The 24,720-nt window shown below is 40.4% G+C and overlaps 1 protein-coding gene across 1 annotated transcript in view; it reads right to left on the bottom strand.

Moving 5' to 3' along the window:
* The window catches only part of INTS4 (integrator complex subunit 4), a 108,418-nt gene extending 84,673 nt beyond the window's left edge, over positions 1-23,745 (bottom strand). The window contains exons 1-3 of the mRNA XM_019954642.2: positions 23,501-23,745; positions 18,952-19,146; positions 7,085-7,202 (exon numbers count right to left, since the gene is read on the bottom strand). Of these exons, the coding sequence (XP_019810201.1) occupies positions 7,085-7,202; positions 18,952-19,146; positions 23,501-23,554 (367 nt within the window). The 5' untranslated portion in view covers positions 23,555-23,745. The remainder of the gene's footprint in view (positions 1-7,084; positions 7,203-18,951; positions 19,147-23,500) is intronic.
* Between the last annotated feature and the right edge of the window lie 975 nt (positions 23,746-24,720).

Genomic DNA, 24,720 nt, shown 5'->3' with positions numbered 1-24,720 from the left:
AGTACCTCAAGGTTGTATATTGTCACCCTGCTTATTTAACTTCTATGCAGAGTACATCATGAGAAATGCCAGGCTGGATAAAGCACAAGCTGGAATCAAGATGGCTGGGAGAAATATCAATAACGTCATCTCAGATATGCAGATGATACCACATTATAGCAGAAAGTAAAGAAGAACTAAAGAGCCTCTTGATGAAAGTGAAAGAGGAGAGTGAAAAAGCTAGCTTAAAACTTAACATTCAGAGAACTAAGATCATGGCATCTGGTCCCATTACTTCATGGGAAATAGATGGGGAAATAATGGAAACAGAGTCTTTATTTTTTGGGGCTCCAAAATTACTGCAGGTGGTGACTGCAGCCAGGAAATTAAAAGACGCTTGCTCCTTGGAAGAAAAGCTATGACCAACCTAGACAGCATATTCAAAAGCCAAGACATTACTTTGCCAACAAAGGTCTGTCTAGTCAAAGCCATGGTTTTTCCAGTAGTCATGTATGGACATGAGAGTTTATAAAGAAAGTTGAGTGCAGAAGAATTGATGCTTTTGAACTGTGGTATTGGAGAAGACTCTTGAGAGTCCCCTGTACTGCAAGGAGATCCAACCACTCCATCCTAAAGGAAATTAGTCCTGAGTATTCATTGGAAGGACTGATGCTAAAGCTGAAACTCCAACACTTTGGCCACCTGATGTGAAGAACTGACTCATTTGAAAAGACCCTGATGCTGAGAAAGATCGAAAGCAGAAGGAGAAGGGGACAACAGAGGATGAAATGGTTGGATGGCATCGCTGACCTAATGGACATGAGTTTGTGTGAGCTCTGGGAACTGGTGATGGACAGGGAGGCCTGACGTGCTGCAGTCCATGGGGTCGCAAAGTGTTGGACGTGACTGAGGGACTGAACTGAACTGATAATAAAGAGATTAAGAGATAATCAACACACCGAAAGTGAGACTCCCTCCCTATCACTCTTCGGCTGCTTTGGCTAAAAAAACATGGCAGTCAGGCATCTGTCCTCCCAGCAGGAGAGTCAAAAGTTGACAGGCCCACAAAAAACAGCAGAAGACACTACTATTTAACAGTCCTCCAAAGACACATAGGATCATGTTAGAGTGGCGCCTACCAGCTGACAAGCCCCATTCATACACAAAGAACTCTCACTCAGCTTTTTAGTGCTTCATCCTAAACGTCAATGCAAAGCCAAGGATCATTAAGAGAAGTCTCCATAAACACAACATTGTAGGGGACTTCCCTGGTGGTCCTCTACGCTTCCAAAGCAGGCGGCTAGTTCAACCACTCGTCAGGGAACTAAATCCCACATGCTGCAACTAAAAGATCTCCCATGCCTCAACAAAGACTGAAGATTCTGCAGGCAGCAACCAAGATCCGGCCCAGTCAAAGAAGTAATATGAAGAAACAAAACAAGCACAACACTGTAAATCAATTATATTTCAGTAAGAATATAAGAATTTTTTTTAAGTTGAATAGATTGAAAAAGGAAAGGTAAGTCTCCAATATGAAAGAGGTCACAAAGAGAAAAGAAGGTAATAAAAAAGAGGTGAAGAAATCAATACCACCATACTGCTCTAAAATTTACTTCTTAAAAAAGATGATTCTGCATGACAACCATAAAAAGACAGCTAGACCTTTCTGAACTTAACTCTTGCCTCTAATAAATCATAAATCTAATTTAAATCTTAAATCCCTGTCTCTCAGCTGAGTTCCAGGCCTACACTGTAAGTTTCGGGTTAGATGGACATCGCCACAAGAATCGGAGAAGGCAATGGCACCCTACTCCAGTACTCTTGCCTGGAAAATCCCATGGACAGAGGAGCCTGGTAGGCTGCAGTCCATGGAGTCGCTAAGAGTCGGACACGATTGAGTGACTTCACTTTCACTTTTCACTTTCATGCATTGGAGAAGGAAATGGCAACCCACTCCAGTGTTCTTGCCTGGAGAATCCCAGGGATGGGGAAGCCTGGTGGGCTGCCGTCTATGGAGTCGCACAAAGTCGGACACGACTGAAGTGACTTCGCATAGCATAGCATAGCATAGCATAGCCACAAGAATAAATGAATCTTCCACATTTCTTCTCTAAACCACCTAGTTCATCAGAGCAAATTCCACACAACCACTAAATTATCCTTATAAAACTAGACTTGATCACTTCATGCCTTGTTCAAGGAGAACTAGGTACCCACTGCCTACAAAATAACGTTTAAAATCCTCAGCACTCAAGACTACTACCCTTTGGCTTCAGAACATTTTACCAATGTTTTTCTTCCAAAAGCCCCTTACTTCCTTCCTATCGATCTCTCAACTCAGTTCTTCAAGCGTCTCTTATACTTTGCCAGTCTTCTATCTTCTATCATCATGTTCCTTCTTGGTACCACCCTTCCCCAAATTTGGAGGATTTGGACTTTCCAAACCTACCTTTTCACTAAGCCTTTCTAGAGCCCACCAGTCAGCACTGATCCCATTCTCTCCTCTGCTCCCACAGTATGCTAATTATACCTCCTCTAAAACAAGCTTGACGCTATCATTAGTGGTGTAGCATGTACTAGAGAAGCAATGCTTGCCAAAGAGTTATAAAATTCATGCATTTGATGAACTTAAAGACTTCTGGTCCAAGGTGCAGACCACTGTCCTGGATTTGATAATATTCAGACTGATAATCGGGAAACTCTTAATTTTAAGCTGCAAACATAAAGTGACTTCAGCAGTCACTTTAATTCCCCGGAGTTCATCTTCCTCAGCCTTGAAATTAAGGGTTTGAACTAGATGAAACTTATGGTCCCTTCCAATTCTATCTTCTATGAATCTAGGTGGGCCAGGAACAGGAAACCAAGAAGAGTCCTAGACCAGATCTCTTACAGACAATTAAATAAGAAACATTAGAATACTTAAAAAAAGTAAAACAGCTATTTTCATGAATATTGCATAATTTGGCTAGAATGAGTTCTGATTTAAAATTAAGTCTCTCTTATAATGTTTCTATTTCAGAGATAAAGTGTTTTTAGTTAAATTGTAGCCCATAAGAAAGAGCACCACACTAAGTTCTCAATTCTGCTACTACTTTTAGCTAGACCAACTCACTTCAACTCATTTCATCTCTCTGGTTCTTAACAGTCTTGTCATCTGCAAAAAGAAGCAATTAGACAAGATGATCACTATAAGGCCATTTATATCTCAAACAGTCTATGACTGTATGAAATCCCCAATCAATAAGTAAGAAATTCTTCCAAGTATAGCTCATATAAGAACTTTCCAGGGAAAAAAGGGATATTGAGGCAATATAATTGCATTGGTGCTTTTAAAAGAAATATTTTTTTGCCACTAACTACAAGAGCAAAGAAATATTTAATATATTATCAACACCCTAATTTTTATCAAGGTAATGTATAAAATCAAGATTGCCGGGAGAAATATCAATAACCTCAGTTATGCAGATGACACCACCCTTATGGCAGAAAGTGAAGAGGAACTAAAAAGCCTCTTGATGAAAGTGAAAGAGGAGAGTGAAAAAGTTGGCTTATAGCTTTCAGAAAACTAAGATCATGGCATCTGGTCCCATCACTTCATGGGAAACAGATAGGGAAACAGTGGAAACAGTGTCAGACTTTGTTTTTTGGGGCTCCAAAATCACTACAGATGGTGACTGCAGCCATGAAATTAAAAGACACTTACTCCTTGGAAGGAAAGTTATGACCAACCTACATACCATATTAAAAAGCAGAGACATTACTTTGCCAACAAAGGTCTGTCTAGACAAGGCTATGGTTTTTCCTGTGGTCATGTACGGATGTAAGAGTTGGGCTGTGAAGAAAGCTGAGCACCGAAGAATTGATGCTTTTGAACTGTGATGTTGGAGAAGATTCTTGAGAGTCCCTTGGACTGCAAGGAGATTCAACCAGTCCATTCGAAAGGAGATCAGTCCTGGGTGTGCATTGGAAGGACTGATGCTAAAGCTGAAACTCCAGTACTCTGGCCACCTCATGCGAAGAGTTGACTCATTGGAAAAGACCCTGATGCTGGGAGGGATTGGGGGCAGGAAGCGAAGGGGACGACAGAGGATGAGATGGCTGGATGGCATCACCAACTCGATGGACATGAGTTTGGGTGAACTTCGGGAGTTGGTGATGGACAGGGAGGCCTGGCGTGCTGCAATTCATGGGGTCGCAAAGAATTGGACACGACTGAGTGACTGAACTGAACTGACTGTATAAAAATGGGAAAATCATATATAATGTTAAGTAAATATACTAAAAGATAAAATAATACATTCACTGTAAGTACAACCATATAAAACTTATGTAAGTAAAAGGTAATATGTAAAACAAATAGTTGTATGGTAGCAGTAGGAATATCTTTTAATTTTTCCCTTAATATCATTACATTGGCTTTCAATAAATGTCAAAAAAAGTTTTTAAGGTATTTTGATTGTTTTCTATGAATTATAAGTCTTGGGCCAAAATTCAATACAACTAAAATTTAAATATAAAGTTGTTTCTACAAAAAATATTTTCAATATCAACCAATGGGCCACTTATATTTGTATCATTAGTTGTACAATAAATGAATTTAGATTATCTCTTAAGTTCACTGGCCCTTTATTATTCTTATAACCTCTTAAGTTTATAGAATAAACTGTTGTCCAATATTTAAATAATCATATTTGTTTAAATATGGATACCCTAAAGTGAAATAAAACTATTTTTTGAAATTATGACCAATTCACACAAAACTAAAATATTTTCAGAAAGAGCAGCAAAAGATTTCTTTTCTTTTAATTTCAGAATAAGTATCAAGGTGATGAGGCACTAACTCTATTAGAAAATCTTGTACATAAATAAAACAAGACAAATATAATTTAAAAAACTTCTTATGGTAAAACAATTTTCCTTTTCACCTAAACACTGAGATGTTTAGTACACATCAACAAGCAACAAATAGAAAAGGCAACAACATATGAGCCTTGGGAACTAAAGTCTGCTTTAGTTTCTGCTTTTATAGGAACTAAATGGTGGAGGACTCCATGACCAGGGGGGTGTGTGAGGGTGTGGGTGTGGGTGTGTGAGTGTGTGTACTTAGTTTTTCAGTCATGTCTGACTCTTTGCAACCCCATGAACTATCCACCAGACTCCTCCATGCATGGGATTATCCAGGCAAGAGTACTGAAGTGGGCAGCCATTCCCTTCTCCAGGGGATCTTCCCGACCCAGAGATCAAATCTGTGCCTCCTGCATCTCCGCTGGTAAAGGCAGGTCCTTTACCACTGAGTCACCCGGGAAGCCCCTGCTGGGTTGGTAGGCACAGTCAATAAAACATCAACTCTGTTACAGACTCATAACCTTGAGCAGGTCAGTTAACTTCTCTGAGCTTCAGTTTCCCCACCTATAAAATAAGGACAATATTATCTATCTTATGTCATATGTAAACTATCTTAGGTATATGGCTCTTCAGCTCAGTTCAGTTCAGTTCAGTCGCTGAGTCGTGTCCAACTCTTTGTGACTCCATGAACCACAGCACGGCAGGCCTCTCTGTCCATCACCAACTACCGGTGTTTACTCAAACTCATGTCCATTGAGTCGGTGATGGACATGACATCTAACCATCTCATCCTCTGTCATCCCCTTCTCCTCCTGCCCTCAGTCTTTCCCAACATCAGGGTCTTTTTAAATGAGTCAACTCTTTGCATCAGGTGACCAAAATATTGGAGTTTCAGCTTCAACACCAGTCCTTCCAATGAACACCCAGGACTGATTTTAGGATGGACTGGTTGGATCTCCTTGCAGTCCAAGGGACTCTCAAGAGTGTTCTCCAACACCACAGTTCAAAAGCATCAATTCTTCAGTGCTCAGCTTTCTCTACAGTCCAATTCTCACATCCATACGTGACTACTGGAAAAACCATAGCCTTGACTAGATGGAACTTGGTTGACAAAGTAATGTCTCTGCTTTTTAATATGCTGTCTAGGTTGGTCATAATTTTCCTTCCAAGGAGTAAGCATCTTTTAATTTCATGGCTGTAGTCACCATCTGCAGTGATTTTGGAGCCCCAAAAATAGTCAGTTACAGTTTCCACTGTTTCCCTATCTATTTGCCATAAAGTGATGGGACCGGATGCCATGATCTTCGTTTTCTGAATGTTGAGCTTTAAGCCAACTTTTTCACTCTCCACCTTCACTTTCATCAAGAGGCTTTTTAGTTCCTCTTCACTTTCTGCCATAAGGGTGGTGTCATCTGCATATCTGAGGTTATTGATATTTATCCCGGCAATCTTGATTCCAGCTTGTGCTTCTTCCAGCCTAGTATTTCTCATGATGTACTCTGCATATAAGTTAAATAAGCAGGGTGACAATATACAGCCTTGACCTTTTGGAACCAGTCTGTTGTTCCATGTCAGTTCTAACTGTTGCTTCCTGACGTGCATACAGATTTCTCAAGAGGCAGGTCAAGTGCTCTGGTATTCCTATCTCTTTCAGAATTTTCCACAGTTTATTGTGATCCATACAGCCAAAGGCTTTGGCATAGTCAATAAAGCAGAAATAGATGTTTTTCTGGAACTCTCTTGTTTTTTCAATGATCCAGCGGATGTTGGCAATTTGATCTCTGGTTCCTCTGCCTTTTCTAAAACCAGTTTGAACATCTGGAAGTTCACAGTTCATGTACTGCTGAAGCCTGGCTTAGAGAATTTTGAGCATTACTTTACTAGCTCAAAGTATGAGAGATGAGTGCAACTGTGCAGCAGTCTTAGTAGAGGTCGATAAATGACAGCTATTAAGAGACAAACCTGTATTTTAAACTCTAAGGTAAATATATGTACATGGTTTTACTGCTGCTGTTGTTATCCTCAAATTTCTTTCCAATAACCACCAACACAACAAAACTTTGCTCTACACTTTATACAAAAGGAACTAAAGATTTCTGCTCTAGTTATACAACTTTTATTTATTTGGTTGCACAGCGAGGCACAGAGGATCTTAGTTTTCCAACCAGGGATGGAACTCCTGCCCCTTCAGTGGAAGTGCAGCGTCCTAATCACTGGACCACCTGGGAATTCCATCTACAGCTTTTAAACTTCAACTTACTTTCATTCTGCAGGATATTAATGGCATCGTCCATAATGCAGTCTGGTGAAAAGCCTGCAGTCTTTGACAGTAAACCCAACAATGATGCAATTTTCAGTCTCACAGACGGATCATTCTCCTGCAACAAAAGAAGCTATTGTTACCTTAATGCTCTACTCTCAGCTAACCAACAACAGGAACATGGGAAGTATCTCAAAAAAGACTCAATGATCCAAGTATTATCAAGCTTTATTTCTGAAAAATTAGCTGTATATGCTTTGGGGGAGAAAGTTTTTCTCAATCTGTGTGTTACATCCAAATAAAGCAAAGTGAATGAGAATATTTTCACACCTTCCTGATGTCATTAATTTCTCACCAGATGTATGCTTCTGGGATTAAAAGTACCTTTCTTTCACTGCGCAGTCACATTTGACATGAGCTGCAGCAACTTGTAGCATAAACACCGGGCACCCCAACACTGCTATCAGCGCGACTGTTTTTGGAGCGCCCAGAAATTGGGTGCTGCAGCTACCGCTGCTATCGCCAGAAAATTTTCACTCTGTTTTTTTGGGTCACCATATCCTGATCAGAAGTTCAGAGCAGGTGAATCTAATTGTCTGGGTGTAGGTCCGGTGCCTGGACCCGGATCTCGGCCCCAAGGCAAAAGAGACTAAGAAATGATTTATTGGGCTTCCCTTTTGGCTCAGATGGTAAAGAATCCACCTGCAATGCAAGAGACCCAGGTTAGATCCCTGGGTCAGGAAGATCCCCTAAAAGAAGGAAATGGCAACCTACTCCAGGATTCTTGCCTAGAGAACTCCATGGACAGAAGAGCCTGGAGGGCTACAGTCTGTGGGGTCGCAGAGTCGGATGTAACTGAGTGAATGGTGGTTCAGTGGTTAAGAATCCACTTGCCAATGCAGGGGACACAGGTTCAGTCCCTTGTCCAGAAGACCCCACACGGGGCAGAGCAACTAAGCCCACACAACCCCAACTACTGAGCTTGTGCTCTAGAGCCTGCGAGCAACTACTGAGTCCATGTGCCACAACTGCGGAAGCCCAAGTGCCCTAGAACCTGTGCTCTACAACAAGAGAAGCCACCAAAAGAAGAAGCCCCCATATTGCAACTTGGGAGTAGCCACTACCCACCACAACTAGAGAAAGCTCATGCACAGAAATGAAGACCTAGAGCAGTCAAAAATAAAATTAATTCTTAAAAAGAATTAACGTAATATCTAGGTTAACCAGTAAAATGTATAACTCCCAAGCTAATAAAAAAGCAGTGGAGGAGAGAATTTTTTAAAAAAGAGCCAATGCAAAAGATGGTAACAATTGAGAGGAAAAAAAGAACACTAGCAAGTAAGATAAACAGAATGTATTTCATAAGAGGGTAGATTTAAACCCATATATTTCAATAAACACATTAAATATAAAGAACTAAATGCTCCAATTAAAAACTAAACACTGTCAGGTAAAATTTCTTAAAAAACTAACTATATGCTGTTGGGTCACAAAATAAAAAGTGATTAAAAAAAGAGTTGAAAATAAAAGGCAGAAATAGGTATATCATGCAAGAGATAGCTGGTATCATTATATCAGTACTAGACAAAGCCATTATATGGTGACATGATTATTCGTAAAGAATCTAAAAGTACACATAATTTATTAAAATTATTAAATGAGCTTAACAAAGTTGTTAGATATAGGGTTTAATAAACAAAAACCAACTGCATTTCTGAATATCCTCTATGTACTACTTAAAAATAGAATTTTTAAATACATCATTTACAATAACAAAATATTAACTATATAGGAATAACTAACAAAAAGATGTACAAAACTTCTATGCAGAAAACAGCATTAAAATAATGGACATATCATGTCCATTGAATGGAAGACTCAATGTTATAAAATGCCAATCAGCAAATTGCATCTTAATTACAGAATTAATGCAACCCTAATCAAAATTCTAACAAGAAATTTTCTTTTCAGGCAGATTTTCACAAGTTGATTTAAAAATTTATAAAGAAATTAAAAGACAAGAATAATTAATATATTCTTAAAGAGGAAGAAAACAGGAGAAGTTACCCTACCAGATGTCAAAATTTATTATAATACTATGCTAAGACAGCACAGTATTGGCATAATAGAGAAATACACTAGACAGAAACACAAACAATGCATACTAAGACTTGTACAAAAATGTTATAGCAACACTTCTTATAATAGCTAAAAACTGGAGACAATCTAAATGTCTATCAATAATAGAATGAATAAATAAATTATGGCATATTCATACAATGAAATCTTATACTGCGATAAAAATAAATGAACTATAGCTAAAGTTAACAACAGAAGTAAATCTCAAGATAGAATTTTGAGCGAGAGTTACACATAAAAAGATACACACAGAAAGTAAAGGAGGGAAGGAGGAAGGAAGGAAGCATGGGTTGCATTTAGTACAGGTTTGAATGATTAAAAAAAAATCTTTTTAAAGGAAGCTTTTACCCATAACGTCAAGAGAGTGATGGTTATCTTTGAAAAAGTGAGGAGAAATAATTACAAAGAATTTTGAGGGGCCCTATGGGAGGCTCATTATATTCCATTTCTTAACCTGGATGGCAGTCACACCCTGTGTTCATGTTGATCAATAGGCTATATGAGTTTTTTCTATATATTCTTTGTGTTACAGTTCATAATAAAGTTCTAAAAATACGATAGTTACTTAGATTACCAGGGTAATAGTGGAAACAGGGAGGTAGGTGGACTCAAGAGATACTTAGAAAGTAAAATCAACATGAGTGGTGAAGAAGGGAATATGGGGAGAGGAAAGGGTGAGGGTGGTATACAGTATCTTTCTTGGTTTTCTGATGTAAGGGTCTATATTGATGGTGGTACATTTCCTGCTATAAGGCAGACTGGAGAATGAATGGAGATACAAGTTCAGTTCTGAATACAAAGAGAAGTCAATTCTTTATGGACTGAAAGAACATCATCAAATCAAGTAATTGTCTTTCAGAGACAATGCACTCGTCAAATACCCTAATTTTGTAGTAAGAAAGGACAGAAAAGCTACATAGCCTTTCTACAGTCTGGAATGGAGTCACAGACCTCCAAACACATGGAAACAGCCAAGAAAGCAGAAATACTAAGTCTAGCAAATAAGAGGAAGGCAAGGACGGAACAAAGAATAATGAGAGTATCTGATCCAGTAACATTCTTTCTTCATCTGGATACTTTACTCAAGTTTTTCTACTTTCTGAAATTATCCCCTGGTACCCTTAATGACTAAGCTTACAACTGCCTCTGTCAAAAGCCTAATAACTGCTCTTCTCACCATTAAAATTCTCCTTGTTCAGGCTTTTCTCATTTTGCTATAGACTTTCCAGTTTCCTAGCTGGTCACCCTAAGTCCTGTCTTACCTGGCCCTCATTCAATTCCTCCATCTGCCATACCACCCCACAGAGTGACAGCTAAAACAAAAATTCACAAGGCAGAATTCAAAAACCTATTAGATAAGATTTCTAGTCTTATCTCTTAAAGAGCTCTCAATTTAAAATGTACACCAGCCCAACTACCTGTATTTCTTCTAATGTGACAGATTATTTCACATCTCCAAGTCTTTGCTCACAATTCTTCCTTCTTTCTAAAATGCCTTTCTTCTTGTTTTCCAACTAGTCAAAATCTGCTTAAGATTCACCTCAAGCATCACCCTAGCTCAGTCGGTAAAGAATCTGCCTGCAATGCAGGAGACCAGGGTTCAATCCTTGGGTCAGGAAGATCCCCAGGAGAAGAAAATGGCAACCCACTTCAGTATTCTTGCCTGGAGAACCCCATGGACAGAGGAGCCTCACGGGCTATAGTCCATGGGGTCTCAAGAGTCGGACACGACTTAGTGACTAAACCACCACCAAGCATCACTACTCTACGATGCCCTTCTAGACCTATGCTCCCACGTAAAACTGATTACCTTCTTCTTTAAAAGTTACGTTATAACCTGTCCCACATTTCATAATACCTGTAACACTGTATTGGGTTTCCATGGTGGCTGAGTGGTAAAGAATCCGCCTGCCAAGGCAGGCGACATGAGTTTGATCCCTGGGTCGGGAAGATCCCCTGGAGAAGGAAATGGCAATCCACGCCAGCATTCTTGCCTGGGAAATCAGTGTGCAATTATCCATTTATTGTCTAATCTACCCAATCAGACTCAGATCAGGGATCACATATTAATCTCTGTATCACTAACATGAAGCAAAGGGCTGGCAGAATTAGTATCCAGAACATTTTGAATGAATGAACAAAATGAGTAAATTAATAACTCAAGCCCTTAACTATCTATATACCACATGTATTATTTGGTCTACCAACTATATTGCTAGTCCTTAAAGGACAAAGAACATGTCTCACAGTTCTTTAACATCCTCCACAGTAACTAATACAATAGAATAAATGAAGAATCCCTCATATGAAATAAGTTCAGATACTGCTACCTGGCCACAGAAAAATTTGTAGTAGAAAAGCAGAAGCCAAAGTAATTACCCACTAAAATACAAGATACCACATTTCTGGATAAAATAGAAGAAAGGATAAATAAAACACTATGGTCATCAATCTACATCTGGACCAACTTATTATTGCTCGTTACCTTTGGGGCTAGAATCTGCTAGACTAAGGCAAGCAGCATGGCCTCGTTAAACAGCTCAGGGTCTGACATAACACTTCTTCTAGAGATGGTATCAGTATTATGTTTTTAAAAAGAAGCTTTTTATTATTAATTTTTGGCCATACCACAAGGCATGCAGGATCTTTGTTCCCCAACCAGGGCCCAAACCCACGTCCCCTGCAGTAGAAGCACAATCTTAACCACTGGACCACCAGGGAAGTCCCTAAAAAGAGTCTTTACTGTTAGAGATATAAACTGAAATTTAAGAGTAAAATGATAAGATGCTAGGAATTTGTTTTCACAAGAATCTGGTGCAGAGGGTGAAAGTGGAGGAAATGGAGGTAGACAGTAGGAGTTGGGCTCGGGGGGTAAGAATAAAACAAATCTGGACATGAAATGATAATTGTTGAAGCTGGATAATAACTACATATGAATTAATTAAACTATTCTAACTGTATATAGATTTGTTCCATAGTAAAAAGTTGAAAAAATATTCCATACAATCGAGAGATTCTATCCCTGGGTATTTATCAGAAGAAAACAAAAATACTAATTCCAAAAGATATCAGCACCCCTGTATGTTGCGGCATTATAACAATAGCCAAGATACGGAAGCAACCTAACTGCCCATTGATAGATGAATGGGTAAAAAAGACGTGATATATATATACACCATGGAATCAGCCATAAAAAAAAAATGAAATCTTGCAATTTGCAGCAACATGGATGGATCTAGGGGGTATTACGCTAAGTAAAATAAGTCAGAGAAAGTCATACTGTATGATTTCACTTATATGTAGAATCTGAAAAACAAAACAAATGAATAAACATAACCAAATGGAAATAAAGTCATAGATACAGAGATACATAGGTGTTTGCCAGAGGGGGAGGAGGGAGAAATAGGTGAGGAAGATTAAGAGATGCATACTTCCAGGTGCAAAATAAATGCATCATGAGCATGAAATGTACAGCATCGGGAACACAGTCAATAACTAATATCTTTGTATGGTGACAGATCATAACTCAATTTATTGTGGTCATTTTGAAATGCATAGAAATACTGCATCAATACACTGTGTAGCATGACCTAACATAAGGTTGTAGGTCAGTTCTACTTTAAAAACAAACAAATCCATAGAAAAGGGGATCAGATTTGTGGTTACCAGAAGCAGAGGTGGGGGAAAGGGAACAACCCAGGGAGCGAACCCAGGTCTCCCACATTGCAGGCGGATTCTTTACCAGCTGAGCCACCAGGGAAGCCCAAGAATACTGGAGAGGGTAGCCTATCCCTTCTCCTGGGGATCTTCCTGACCCAGGAGTTGAACTGGGGTCTCCTGCATTGCAGGTAGATTTTTTACCAGCTGAGCTACCAAGAAAGCCCTTAATTATACTTTAAAAACAAATGAATCCATGGAAAAGGGGATCAGATTTGTGGTTACCAGAAGCAGAGGTGGGCAGAAGGGAACTGGATGAAGGTAGTCAAAAGGTACAAACTTTTAGTTGTGAGGTTAAGTATTAAGGTTGTAATGAATAACATGATAAATACAATTAACACTGCTGTATGTTACATACGAAAGTTGTTATAGGAGAGTAAATCCCAAGTGTTCTCAACACAAGAAAAAAACTGTGTCTATTTCTTTAATTTTGTATCTATGTGAGATGACAGATGTTCACTAAATGTATTGTGGTGGTGCAGGAGTGGCAGCCGTTGAGGAACTATCCCACGTCCAAGGTCAGGAGTGGCGGCCGTTGAGGAGCTACCCCACGTTCAAGGTTAGGAGCAGAGGCCATGAGGAGATACCCCACATCCAAGGTCAGCAGCAGCAGCTGAGAGAAGCTACCCCACGTTCAAGGTAAGGAGCAGCAGCTGTGCTTTGCTGGGGGAGCTGTGAAGAGATACCCCACGTACAAGGTAAGAGAAACCCAAGTAAGACAGTAGGAGCTGAGAGAGGGCATCAGAGGGCAGACAGACTGAAACCACAATCACAGACAACCAGCCAATCTGATTACACAGACCAAAGCTTGTCTAACTCAATAAAACTAAGCCATGCCTGTGGGGCCACCCAAGACAGACAGGTCATGGTGGAGAGGTCTGACAGAATGTGGTCCACTGGAGAAGGGAATGGCAAATCACTTCAGTATTCTTGCCTTGAGAACCCCATGAACAGTATGAAAAGGCAAAATGATAGGATACTGAAAGAGGAACTCCCCAGGTCAGGAGGTGCCCAATATGCTACTGGAGATCAGTGGAGAAATAACTCCAGAAAGAATGAAGGGATGGAACCAAAGCAAAAACAGTACCCAGCTGTGGATGTGACTGGTGATAGAAGCAGGCTCCGATGCTGTAAAGAGCAATATTGCATAGGAACCTGGAATGTTAAGTCCATGAATCAAGGCAAATTGGAAGTGGTCAAACAGGAGATGGCAAGAGTGAATGTCGACATTCTAGAAATCAGCGAACTAAGATGGACTGGAAATGGATGGATTTAACTCAGATGACCATTGTATCTGCTACTATGGGCAGGAATCCCTTAGAAGAAATGGAGTAGCCATCATGGTCAACAAAAGAGTCTGAAATGCAGTACTTGGATGCAATCTCAAAAGTGACAGAATGATCTCTGTTCGTTTCCAAGGCAAACCATTCAACATCATGGTAATCCAAGTCTATGCCCTGACCAGTAATGCAGAAGAAGCTGAAGTTGAACAGTTCTATGAAGACCTAAAAGACTTTCTAGAACTAACACCCAAAAAGATGTCCTTTTCATTACAGGGGACTGGAACACAAAAGTAGGAAGTCAAGAGATACCTGGAGTAACAGGCAAATTTGGCCTTCGATTACACAAAGATGCAGGGCAAAGGCTAACAGAGTTTTGCGAACAGAACGCTCTAGTCACAGCAAACACCCTCTTCCAACAACACAAGAGAAGACTCTACACATGGACATCACCAGATGGTCAACACCAAAATCAGACTGATTATATTCTTTGCAGCCAAAGATGGAGAAGCTCTATACAGTCAGCAAAAACAAGACCAGGAGCTGACTGTGTCTCAGATCATGAACTCCTTATTGCCAAATTCAGACTTAAATTAAAGAAAGTGGGGAAAACTTCTAGACCATTCAGATATGACCTAAGTCAAATACCTCATGATTATACAGTGGAAGTGAGAAATAGATTTAAGAGACTAGATCTGATAGACAGAGTGCCTGAAGAACTATGGACGGAGGTTCATGACATTGTAAAGGAGACAGGGATCACGACCATCCCCAAGAAAAAGAAATGCAAAATGGTTGTCTGAGGAGGTCTTACAAATAGCTATCAAAAGAAGAGAAGTGAAAGGCAAAGGAGAAAAGGAAAGATATACCCATTTGAAAGCACAGTTCCAAAGAATAGCAAGGAGAGATAAGAAAGCCTTCCTCAGTGATCAATGCAAAGAAATAGAGGAAAACAATAGAATGGGAAAGACTAGAGATCTCTTCAAGAAAATGAGAGATACGAAGGGAACATTTCATGCAAAGATGGGCACAATAAAGGACAGAAATGGTATGGACCTAACAGAAGCAGAAGATATTAAGAACAGGTGGCAAGAATACACAGAACTATACAAAAAAGATCTTCACAACCCAGATAATCACGATGGTGTGATCACTTACCTAGAGCCAGACATCCTGGAATGTGAAGTGAAGCGGGCCTTAGGAAGCATCCCTACAAAGCTAGTAGAGGTGATGGAATTCCAGTTGAGCTATTCCAAATCCTGAAAGATGATGCTGTGAAAGTGTTGCACTCAATATGCCAGCAAATTTGGAAAACTCAGCAGTGGCCACAGGACTGGAAAAGGTCAGTTTTCATTCCAATCCCAAAGAAAGGCAATGCCAAAGAATGCTCAAACTACTGCACAATTGCACTCATCTCACACGCTAGTAAAGTAATGCTCAAAATTCTCCAAGCCAGGCTTCAGCAGTACATGAACCGTGAACTTCCAGATGTTCAAGCTGATTTTAGAAAAGGCAGAGGAACCAGAGATCAAATTGCCAACATCCGCTGGATCATCAAAAAAACAAGAGAGTTCCAGAAAAACATCTATTTCTGCTTTATTGATTATGCCAAAACCTTTGACTGTGTGGATCACAATAAACTGTGGAAAATTCTAAAGAGATGGAAATATCAGACCACCTGACCTACCTCTTGAGAAACCTGTATGCAGGTGAGGAAGCAACAGTTAGAACTGGACACTGCAAAGTACATCATGAGAAACACTGGGCTGGAAGAAGCACAATCTGGAATCAAGATTGCCGGGAGAAATGTCAATAACCTCAGATATGCAGATGACACCACCCTTATGGCAGAAAGTGAAGAAGAATTAAACAGCCTCTTGATGAAAGTGAAAGAGGAGAGTGAAATAGTTGGCTTAAAGCTCAACATTCAGAAAACTAACATCATGGCATCCGGTCCCATCACTTCATGGGAAATAGATGGAGAAACAGTGAAAACAGTGGCTGACTTTATTTTTGGGGGCTCCCAAATCACTGCAGATGGTGACTGCAGCCATGAAATTAAAAGATGCTTACTCCTTGGAACAAGTTATAACCAACCTAGACAGCATATTCAAAAGCAGAGACATTACTTTTGTCAACAAAGGTCTATCTAATCAAGGCTATGGTTTTTCCAGCAGTCATGTAAGGATGTGAGAGTTGGACTATATATAAAGCTGAGCACCGAAGAACTGATGTTTTTGAACTGTGGTGTTGGAGAAGACTCTTGGGAGTCCTTTGGACTGCAAGGAGATCCAACCAGTCAATCCTAAAGGAAATCAGTCCTGGGTGTTCATTGGAAGGACTGATGTTGAAGCTGAAACTCCAATACTTTGGCCACCTGATGCGAAGAACTGACTCATTTGAAAAGACCCTGATGCTGGGAAAGATTGAGGGCAGGAGGAAAAGGGGACAACAGAGGATGAGATGGTTGGATGGCATTGCCAACTTGATGGACATGAGTTTGGGTACACTCCAGGAGTTGTGATGGACAGGGAGGCCTGGCATGCTGCGGTTCATAGGGTCGCAAAGAGTCGGACACAATTGAGTGACTGAACTGAACTGAACTGTATTTCTTTATGATTTACGCAAGCCAAATCATTATGCTGTATCCTTAAATGTAAATAGTGCTGTATGTCATTATATCTCAATAAAACTGGAAGAAAAAAAAAAGTCCCATATTGTTCAAGAGAATCTTACATCCTTGTACAAGGAAATGGACAAGGAACAAAATAAATGAGAAAATTATATACAATATTAGAAGATGTTAAGTGCTCTGGAGAAAACAAAATAAAGGAAGGGGCTAGAAAGTGCTGAAAGTGGGATAGGCAGTTTCAATTTCAAATAGAGTGATAAAAGAAGACCTTAATGAAAAAGTAACATTTAAGCAAAGGCTTGAATGCAGTGTGGGAAACAGACATATGAGCACCTGAGGGAAGTGTTCCAAGCAGAAGGAAAGATAAGTGGAAAGACTGAGAAAGCAATATACTTGACAGAGAAAATGACACACCAGACCATGTTCGTGTCAAGGAGAGGGGTTCTAGGCTGAGGTAACAACATGGGAAAAGACACTGACTTCTGAAAACACACAAGGTCTTTGGAAAACTGCAACCATTCTGATTAAGCTACAACATTATATACGTGAAGAAAAGGACTTTTTAGATCATACATAAAATATTTAAATACAGATAGTTTATAAAAATAAAAGAGACTAAAGGGAAAAAGATAAGAAGCAAGGAGGGACTTCAATATATATACATCCTGATTGATGTAAATATGAAGTACAAATCATTTATAAGGTATTCTTAAAATTTTCAAAAGTATGCTTATCTGGGATCTAACAAAGTCTACTGATCTAACTTCCAGTTCATAGTAAATATAGGAGATAGAGGAACAAGTTAACCAAGGAAGTAAACAAATTCAGAAAACAAGACAGTTTGTAAAACAACTGACCAAATTTCTTTAATAGATCATATCACCAAAATAATAAAAACTGTTCCAGATTTTACAAAAAGCAAATGCCAGGCGTGGACACAGTTTGCATTCTGATTTGAACATATCAACCTTAACAAGATATTGTGGAAACAACTAGAGAAATTTGGGGCTTTCTTCATGGCTCAGTGGTATAGAATTTGCCTGCCAATGCAGGAGACACAGGATTATCCCTGGGAAGATCCCCTGGTGAAGGAAAGGACAACCCACTCCACTATCCTCTGTTGAAGGGAAATTCCATGGACAGAGGAGCCTGGCGGGTTACAGCCCATAGGGTCACAAGAGTTGGACATAACTTAGCAACTAAACCATCGCCACCAGAGAAATTTGAATACAAACTATTTGTTAGATGACATTAAGGAATAACTGAATTATATTGAGGTGGTTAGATGGTTATATCTTTTTTCAATGTACCGTTTTAAGAGGTATTTAATCAACTATTTAGGGGAAAATATTATGATACTTTAACAAAAACTTCAGGAAAGCAAATAAAGCAAATTTGACAAAACATTAACTATTTAACCCCAAAGATGGGTTATTTGGGAGTTCATTATAGTACTGTCTCTACTTTACTATAAGCTTAATAATTTTCATACTAAAGTTTCAAATTCTAAGTCATCTGTGATTCAAATATTTACAAATCATTTCTTCTTTTACCTCAGATCTCACAAACAAAAACTAAAAAAAAATGTATTTTGTAAATTTCATTTTCTCTCTTTAAACTGTTTTCTGTATTTAATCATGCATGACTTGATGCTTTTTTCTAGCCTATGAAAACAGAGAAATAAAATGCTCATAACTTAAAAAAAAAATGAGGGGCTACTGCAGTTAAGATATTGGGGCCCTGAACTAAAGCAGTAACAGCAGAGAGAAGACTATATACCAGAGGCAAATCTGCTTACAGAGGGTCCTGGTTGAAGTTAACTCCTCCTCTGTGCTCCACTGCACTCTCAGTACCCTCAGCAATTTGATGCATTTTATCATTCACATCTGTCTCCATCTAGCTACCCCAAGCTTCTAAGGAGAGGATCTTTTTGGATCTTTTGGACCTTTTTCATCTCGGTATCCACAGCGCCTAGCATATAGAAGACACTCAGGAAAAGACTGCTGAATGAACACCTTATTTATTTTCCATTTTAACCCATTCTGCAGATATAATACAACTCTCATACCTACTGCCATCAGGTCCCAAGACCTTCTTACCTTGTAATAATGTTCCAAGAGAATCCTGACGACTCCCTCCACACTTTCTGCCTCAACAGGCTTCCTGGCAAACTGAAGTAGGTACTGCAAAGCATCTGCTGGGGAGGTAGCCTTACATAGATCTATGTGGAGTGCTGCAGATTTACTTGGTTTTGTCATTCGGAGTTTCTTAGTAGCAACTTCTTCCTGTTGTTGCTGCAAGAGGGTAAGGAAGATAAAACATGAAAACCTGGCTGAAAACAAAGAGTCTACAAATCTAACTTTGCCTCATTTAATGAAAATTAACTTTTCCTACACCAAATAATGTATTTGGGTAACAGACCTAGCCTAAACAAAAAAGCAGCGTTATGAACTAGAAAAAGACCCAACTGGAGACAAAGTTATGAGTCCCAATTTTGCTTTTCACTAGCTCCAATGGCTTTGGGAAAGTCATTTCATTTCTTCAAGTCTCAGTTTCTTTCTCTGTAAAGTATGTCCATAATATTTTGTTCTGCCTATCTCTTAGGATTGCTGTAGCTTCGGGGTTAAGAGGACACACAAAGGATCTATTCCACTCTTTATTAGAACAGAAATCTCAATTCAGCAAATATATTCAGACTGTGCTAAAGCACTTACTAGGCTCACCTTCCCTCCTGAGAAACCCAGAACCAACAGGAACAGTCTACAGCTTACACTGAGGAAAAAAATCTTCCTCTCAAAACAGATGACTATTTTCACCCAAATCATTCTACCTTTATTAGAAGAATAGACAGTATAAGGGAAAAATGCATTGCCACATGCCTAGCAAACTGCAGCTATTTAATAAATGTTTACTAAATGACTGATGTGGAATTAGGAGTTCTCTCTGAGATCCAACTCTGCTGCTCTCTTCTAAGGATGTCATACTTCTCAGTTTCACCATCTATAAAATAGGAATGATGACCTACCGCTACTCTTTCTCAATCAGGAATCCTCATCTGAACCACAGAACACACCAAATTAGCTGAGCAACTGTCTTCTCGATTCTCTCAAGGATAGTACATAACTAGAACTATTTCAGACACGTCTGTTACATATAAGGAGTGTCAAAAAGTTCATGTAAAAGGGAACCTTCACTCCAGGGCTTAAGTAAGGCCCTGGGATAGATATAGAGAGGATCACAACATAAGAATAAAGTTGTAATCAATAATTTTCCTTAACACTTGATGCATCACAATGATACCTTGAAGAATCATCTCTTTATAAAATTACACCTCTGCAGACTAGAGAGTCGGATTAGTCTAGACGGGAACATGGCATGGCATGATAATAAGACTAAGGGCTTTGAAATCAAAGGAATTTGAGTTAAATTATCACTTGGTAGCTACAGGTCTCCTCCTTCTATAAAAAGGAATACAATACTTACATCATAGGGATACCTGAGAAGTCTAAACTACAATGTCTTTGTTGTACAAACACATCATATGCACCACATACATATCAATTCTCTCGCTCTCATCTTCATGGCAGAGGAAAAATAACAGAAGCACTAAGATCTCAGGTGATTACTCTGTGGTAACCATTTACGAACAATGAAGCAAAGAAATGAGCTCTTAAAATCCTTACCCATTTCCATCCTATTCCACACAAATTCATTCTTCAGTGTTATCAGCAGTTAGGTAAAAAAACTGGGAAGATTTTTTTTCCCTAAGGAGCACATAAGGAGAAGGACAAACCAATATCTGCTATCATTCAACCATCAATATTTTAGTGTGCCAGGCCCTATGGTCTATCCAGGGAACACAGATGAACCAAGCGTTACCTCTGCCCTCAAGGAGCCCAAACTGGTAGGCAGAAACAAATACTAGTAATTACAGTAGCTCCAAAATCACTGCAGATGGTGACTGCAGCCACGAAATTAAAAGACGCTTACTCCTTGGAAGGAAAGTTATGACCAACCTAGATAGCATATTCAAAAGCAGAGACATTACTTTGCCAACAAAGGTCTGTCTAGTCAAGGCTATGGTTTTTCCTGTGGTCATGTATGGATGTGAGAGTTGGACTGTGAAGAAGGCTAAGCGCCGAAGAATTGATGCTTTTGAACTGTGGTGTTGGAGAAGACTCTTGAGAGTCCCTTGGACTGCAAGGAGATCCAACCAGTCCATTCTGAAGGAGATCAGCCCTGGGATTTCTTTGGAAGGAATGATTCTAAAGCTGAAACTCCAGTACTTCGGCCACCTCATGCGAAGAGTTGACTCACTGGAAAAGACTCTGATGCTGGGAGAGATTGGGGGCAGGAGGAGAAGGGGATGACAGAGGATAAGATGGCTGGATGGCATCACTGACTCGAAGGACGTGAGTCTGAGTGAACTCCGGGAGTTGGTGATGGACAGGGAGGCCTGGCGTGCTGCAATTCATGGGGTCGCAAAAAGTAGGACACAACTGAGCGACTGAACTGAACTGAACAGTAGCACCGAGTGATAAGTACAAATAGATGAGTGCTACAGCAGTAGGGGAGGAGAGACTAAAGCAAAACCTAAGTCCACGGAGTGGAGAACCAAAAGAGAGGGAAGAATGACATCCATTCTATGTAAAAGAGACAACAGATACAAAAGTTTGGAAAGGTCCAAACACACAGTATACTGGAGGAGAGGTGAGCAGTCTTGGTAAGAGGGAACAACAGAATAAAGAAAGGAACTGATACTGCCCAACAAAGTGAATGGACTTAATGTCATTGAACTCCACACTTAAAAAATGGTTAAAATGATAAATCCTGTTATGTTTATTTGGCACAATTTGTTTTTTAAATGGGGGCAAAGGAATCCAGAGCTAGGAAATCCCAAAAAGCAAGCCACGGAAGAGGGAGCGCTGTAAAGCTTTCCTGAATCTTGACTCATTCTAAAAGTTCAAGAAAAAGAATTTCACATAAAAAGGAGCAACAAGACTGACAAGGTGAGTATCAAAGTTATTTTCAGAAAAAAAAAAAAAACAAGAACAAGAAGCCAACTAACTTCCCTACACACAACGGAAATATGTCACATACACAAAAAAACGAAAAAGGCAATGAAGGAATACTGTTAAATCACAAAGGGCAAGAGAGTTTGGCTAGTTTTCAGAAAAAGAAGTAGTTGTAAAAGAGTAAGGAAGACTTGGTTTGTCGATGCAATTACCTCTCTGTACTATAATCTCAGATATGATGCTCCACATCTCTCGCTCGCCTGTGAGTTCCGAAAGGACAGAAACCCTAATGTGTTTTGGATTTTATAGCTCAGCACCTTTCACCATACCCAATATTGATACATAATAACCACTACTTTATTCAATAAACTCTTGTTGAAGGAATAAATGACATACTTAAGGATCAGCGTCCTGCTGCATGGTCTAAATCTTGCTAGGCCACAAGTCTATGGATGGAAACCTGCTATTGGCTGACATTAACCAGGGGCTCTTCAGAAATGCAGATTATTGCCTTGCCTCCCCCAGAAAACTCACTTACTAAGTAGAATCTACATTTTAACAGAGCCCAGGTGATTTGGATACACAAAGTCAGAGAAGCAGGACACAACGTATGACTTGGGATCAACCTCTACTTTAGCGATCTCTCTGAGGAAATACATAGAGAATCACTGACTGTTGACACGGTTTGGGCCCCTCAGTCCTGAAACAACTCCAAAGGAGGAAGCATGGTACTGCCCTCCTTTATAAGTGAGCTGTTCTACGAACGAAAACTTCAACCCCTATGAAGCCTGTGACCCTCGCCTGCTGTGACTGGGTCTTGAGGATTCCTATAGATTCCTCTTCCAAACCCTTAGAGCTCTGCATACAGCCAATTTGGCTTTGGGCACTTTTTTGCTAATGGGAGTTGGGAGGAAATTTGTCAATACCCCACCAGAAGTCTCAAAGTCCTCATTTGTAAAACGAGGATGCTAATGAAATGTGGTGTTTGGGGAAGCCTCTCGGAAGTCCCTTGGACAGCAAGGAGATTAAACCAGTCAAACCTAAAGGAAATCAGTCCCGAATATTCATTGGAAGGACTGATGCTGAAGCTGAAACTCCAATACTTTGGCCACCTGATGCGAAGAACTGACTCATTGGGAAAAAAAAAAAAAAACCCTGATGCTGGGAAAGATTAAAGGCGGGAGGAGAAGAGGACGACAGAGGATGAGATGGTTGGACGGCATCACCCACTCGATGGACGTGAGTTTGAGTAAACTCCGGGAGTTGGTGATGGACAGGGAGGCCTGGGGTGCTGCAGTCCATGGGGTCGCAAAGAGTCGGACACGACTGAGCTGCTGAACTGAATGTAACATGAATAAAATGAGATAACAGATAAGATACTTTCGTAAATTGTAAGTTGCTGTTTGCTTCTTCTAATAGTTTTTTTATTGTCAGACTGCACATGTTAATACTGACAACAGCAGCGGCCAATGAACACGCCCACTAAAGTGTAGTCAGAGAGGCAGCCTACCAAAGCACTGGCAGCACTGGCACCCTACCCAGCTTTGTGGCGCCAGTTCTGGCAAAGTGTCTGGGCGTGGATAACCTTCCCCTTTCCCAGACCAGTCCTGAGACCTTTCCTTCCAGAGCTTACCTGAACCACCTTAGTGAACTCCTCATAAACCCGCTTCTTCAGATGGGCCGCCATGGTTGCCCATACACCTTCTCAGCTTCCGTACCCGACGGGGCTGAGGGAGGCAGAGGAATACGAAAAAGCTTGCCCAGGAGGGAGGATCCAGCCGCTGTCCCACAAGGCAGTGGGGTTCCGGGAAAGAGAAGCCGCTTCCGGCTGCTCGACTGCCTTGTCGCTGTGCGTCTGGATTTAGCGACCTACGCCTGCTGAGCGGGAGGAACGGAAACCGGAGCCGGAGCGTAGCACAGGGGGCGGGGCTTCTGGCAGGAGGAGGCGGGTCGGAAAGGCTGGAGGAGCCAATGGGAGCTTTGGGGGGCTTTCTGTTGGGTTTGATTGACGGAGGGAAACGGAGGGTCGGGGGAAGTGCTACAGTGTAAAGGGCAGAGGTGGAGCTATCCAGAGCTAGAGATAAAACCTGGAGCTGTATGAGGATTCTGACTCAGAAGATAACATAAAGAGGTCAAGCTGACAGCTCCATCATCCATTGCTGTTCTCAGTATTTGCTATCTGTCTGTATCCTGTGCTCGCCTTTTGATCGAGCTGTTGCTCAAAAACTGAGTTTGCCTTGTGGTTGGTGTCAAGCCTGAAGATCCAACTAACCAAAGTTCCAAGGACATATTACTTGCAGCAAGTAAGGACAGCACAAGCGATCTTCCCCAAAGCAGTGTCTCCAAACAGCAAAACTGGGGACGCTTTAAGCTAAGTATTAGTCACTCGATGGTGTCCAGCTCTTTGAGACCCCGTTGATCGTAGCCCACCAGGCCACTCCATCCATGGAATTCTCCAGGCAAGAATACTGAAGTGAATTGCTGTCCCCTTCTCCAGGGGATCTTCCTGACCCAGGGATCAAGCTCAGGTGTCATGCACTGTAGGCAGATTCTGACCTACCACAGAAGCCTAAGGGTGCATGCATATTCATTCATGAAGGCGCTTGCGCAGAGGAGAATTCAGCATTGGATTGGGGCAGAGGTTTACAGGGCCCAAGCTTTAGTTGATTGAAGTCAGGAGGGTCGACATCATCATTCCATCTTCCACGTAAGTGGGGAACATTAGTTCTTGCAGAACTCAAAGACATATATCAGATTGTTACATATATATTTTTAAGGAAAAACTGGTTTTTGACTGCAAGGAACATGAAAACGTATTTCTTTTGTTCCTTCATTCCCTCACTTCTCTCAAGA

The sequence above is a fragment of the Bos indicus genome, chromosome 29 (assembly GCF_029378745.1).
Source record: "Bos indicus isolate NIAB-ARS_2022 breed Sahiwal x Tharparkar chromosome 29, NIAB-ARS_B.indTharparkar_mat_pri_1.0, whole genome shotgun sequence".
In the NCBI taxonomy this organism is placed as follows: Eukaryota; Metazoa; Chordata; class Mammalia; order Artiodactyla; family Bovidae; genus Bos; species Bos indicus.
This window is presented reverse-complemented; position numbering and strand designations above follow the sequence as displayed.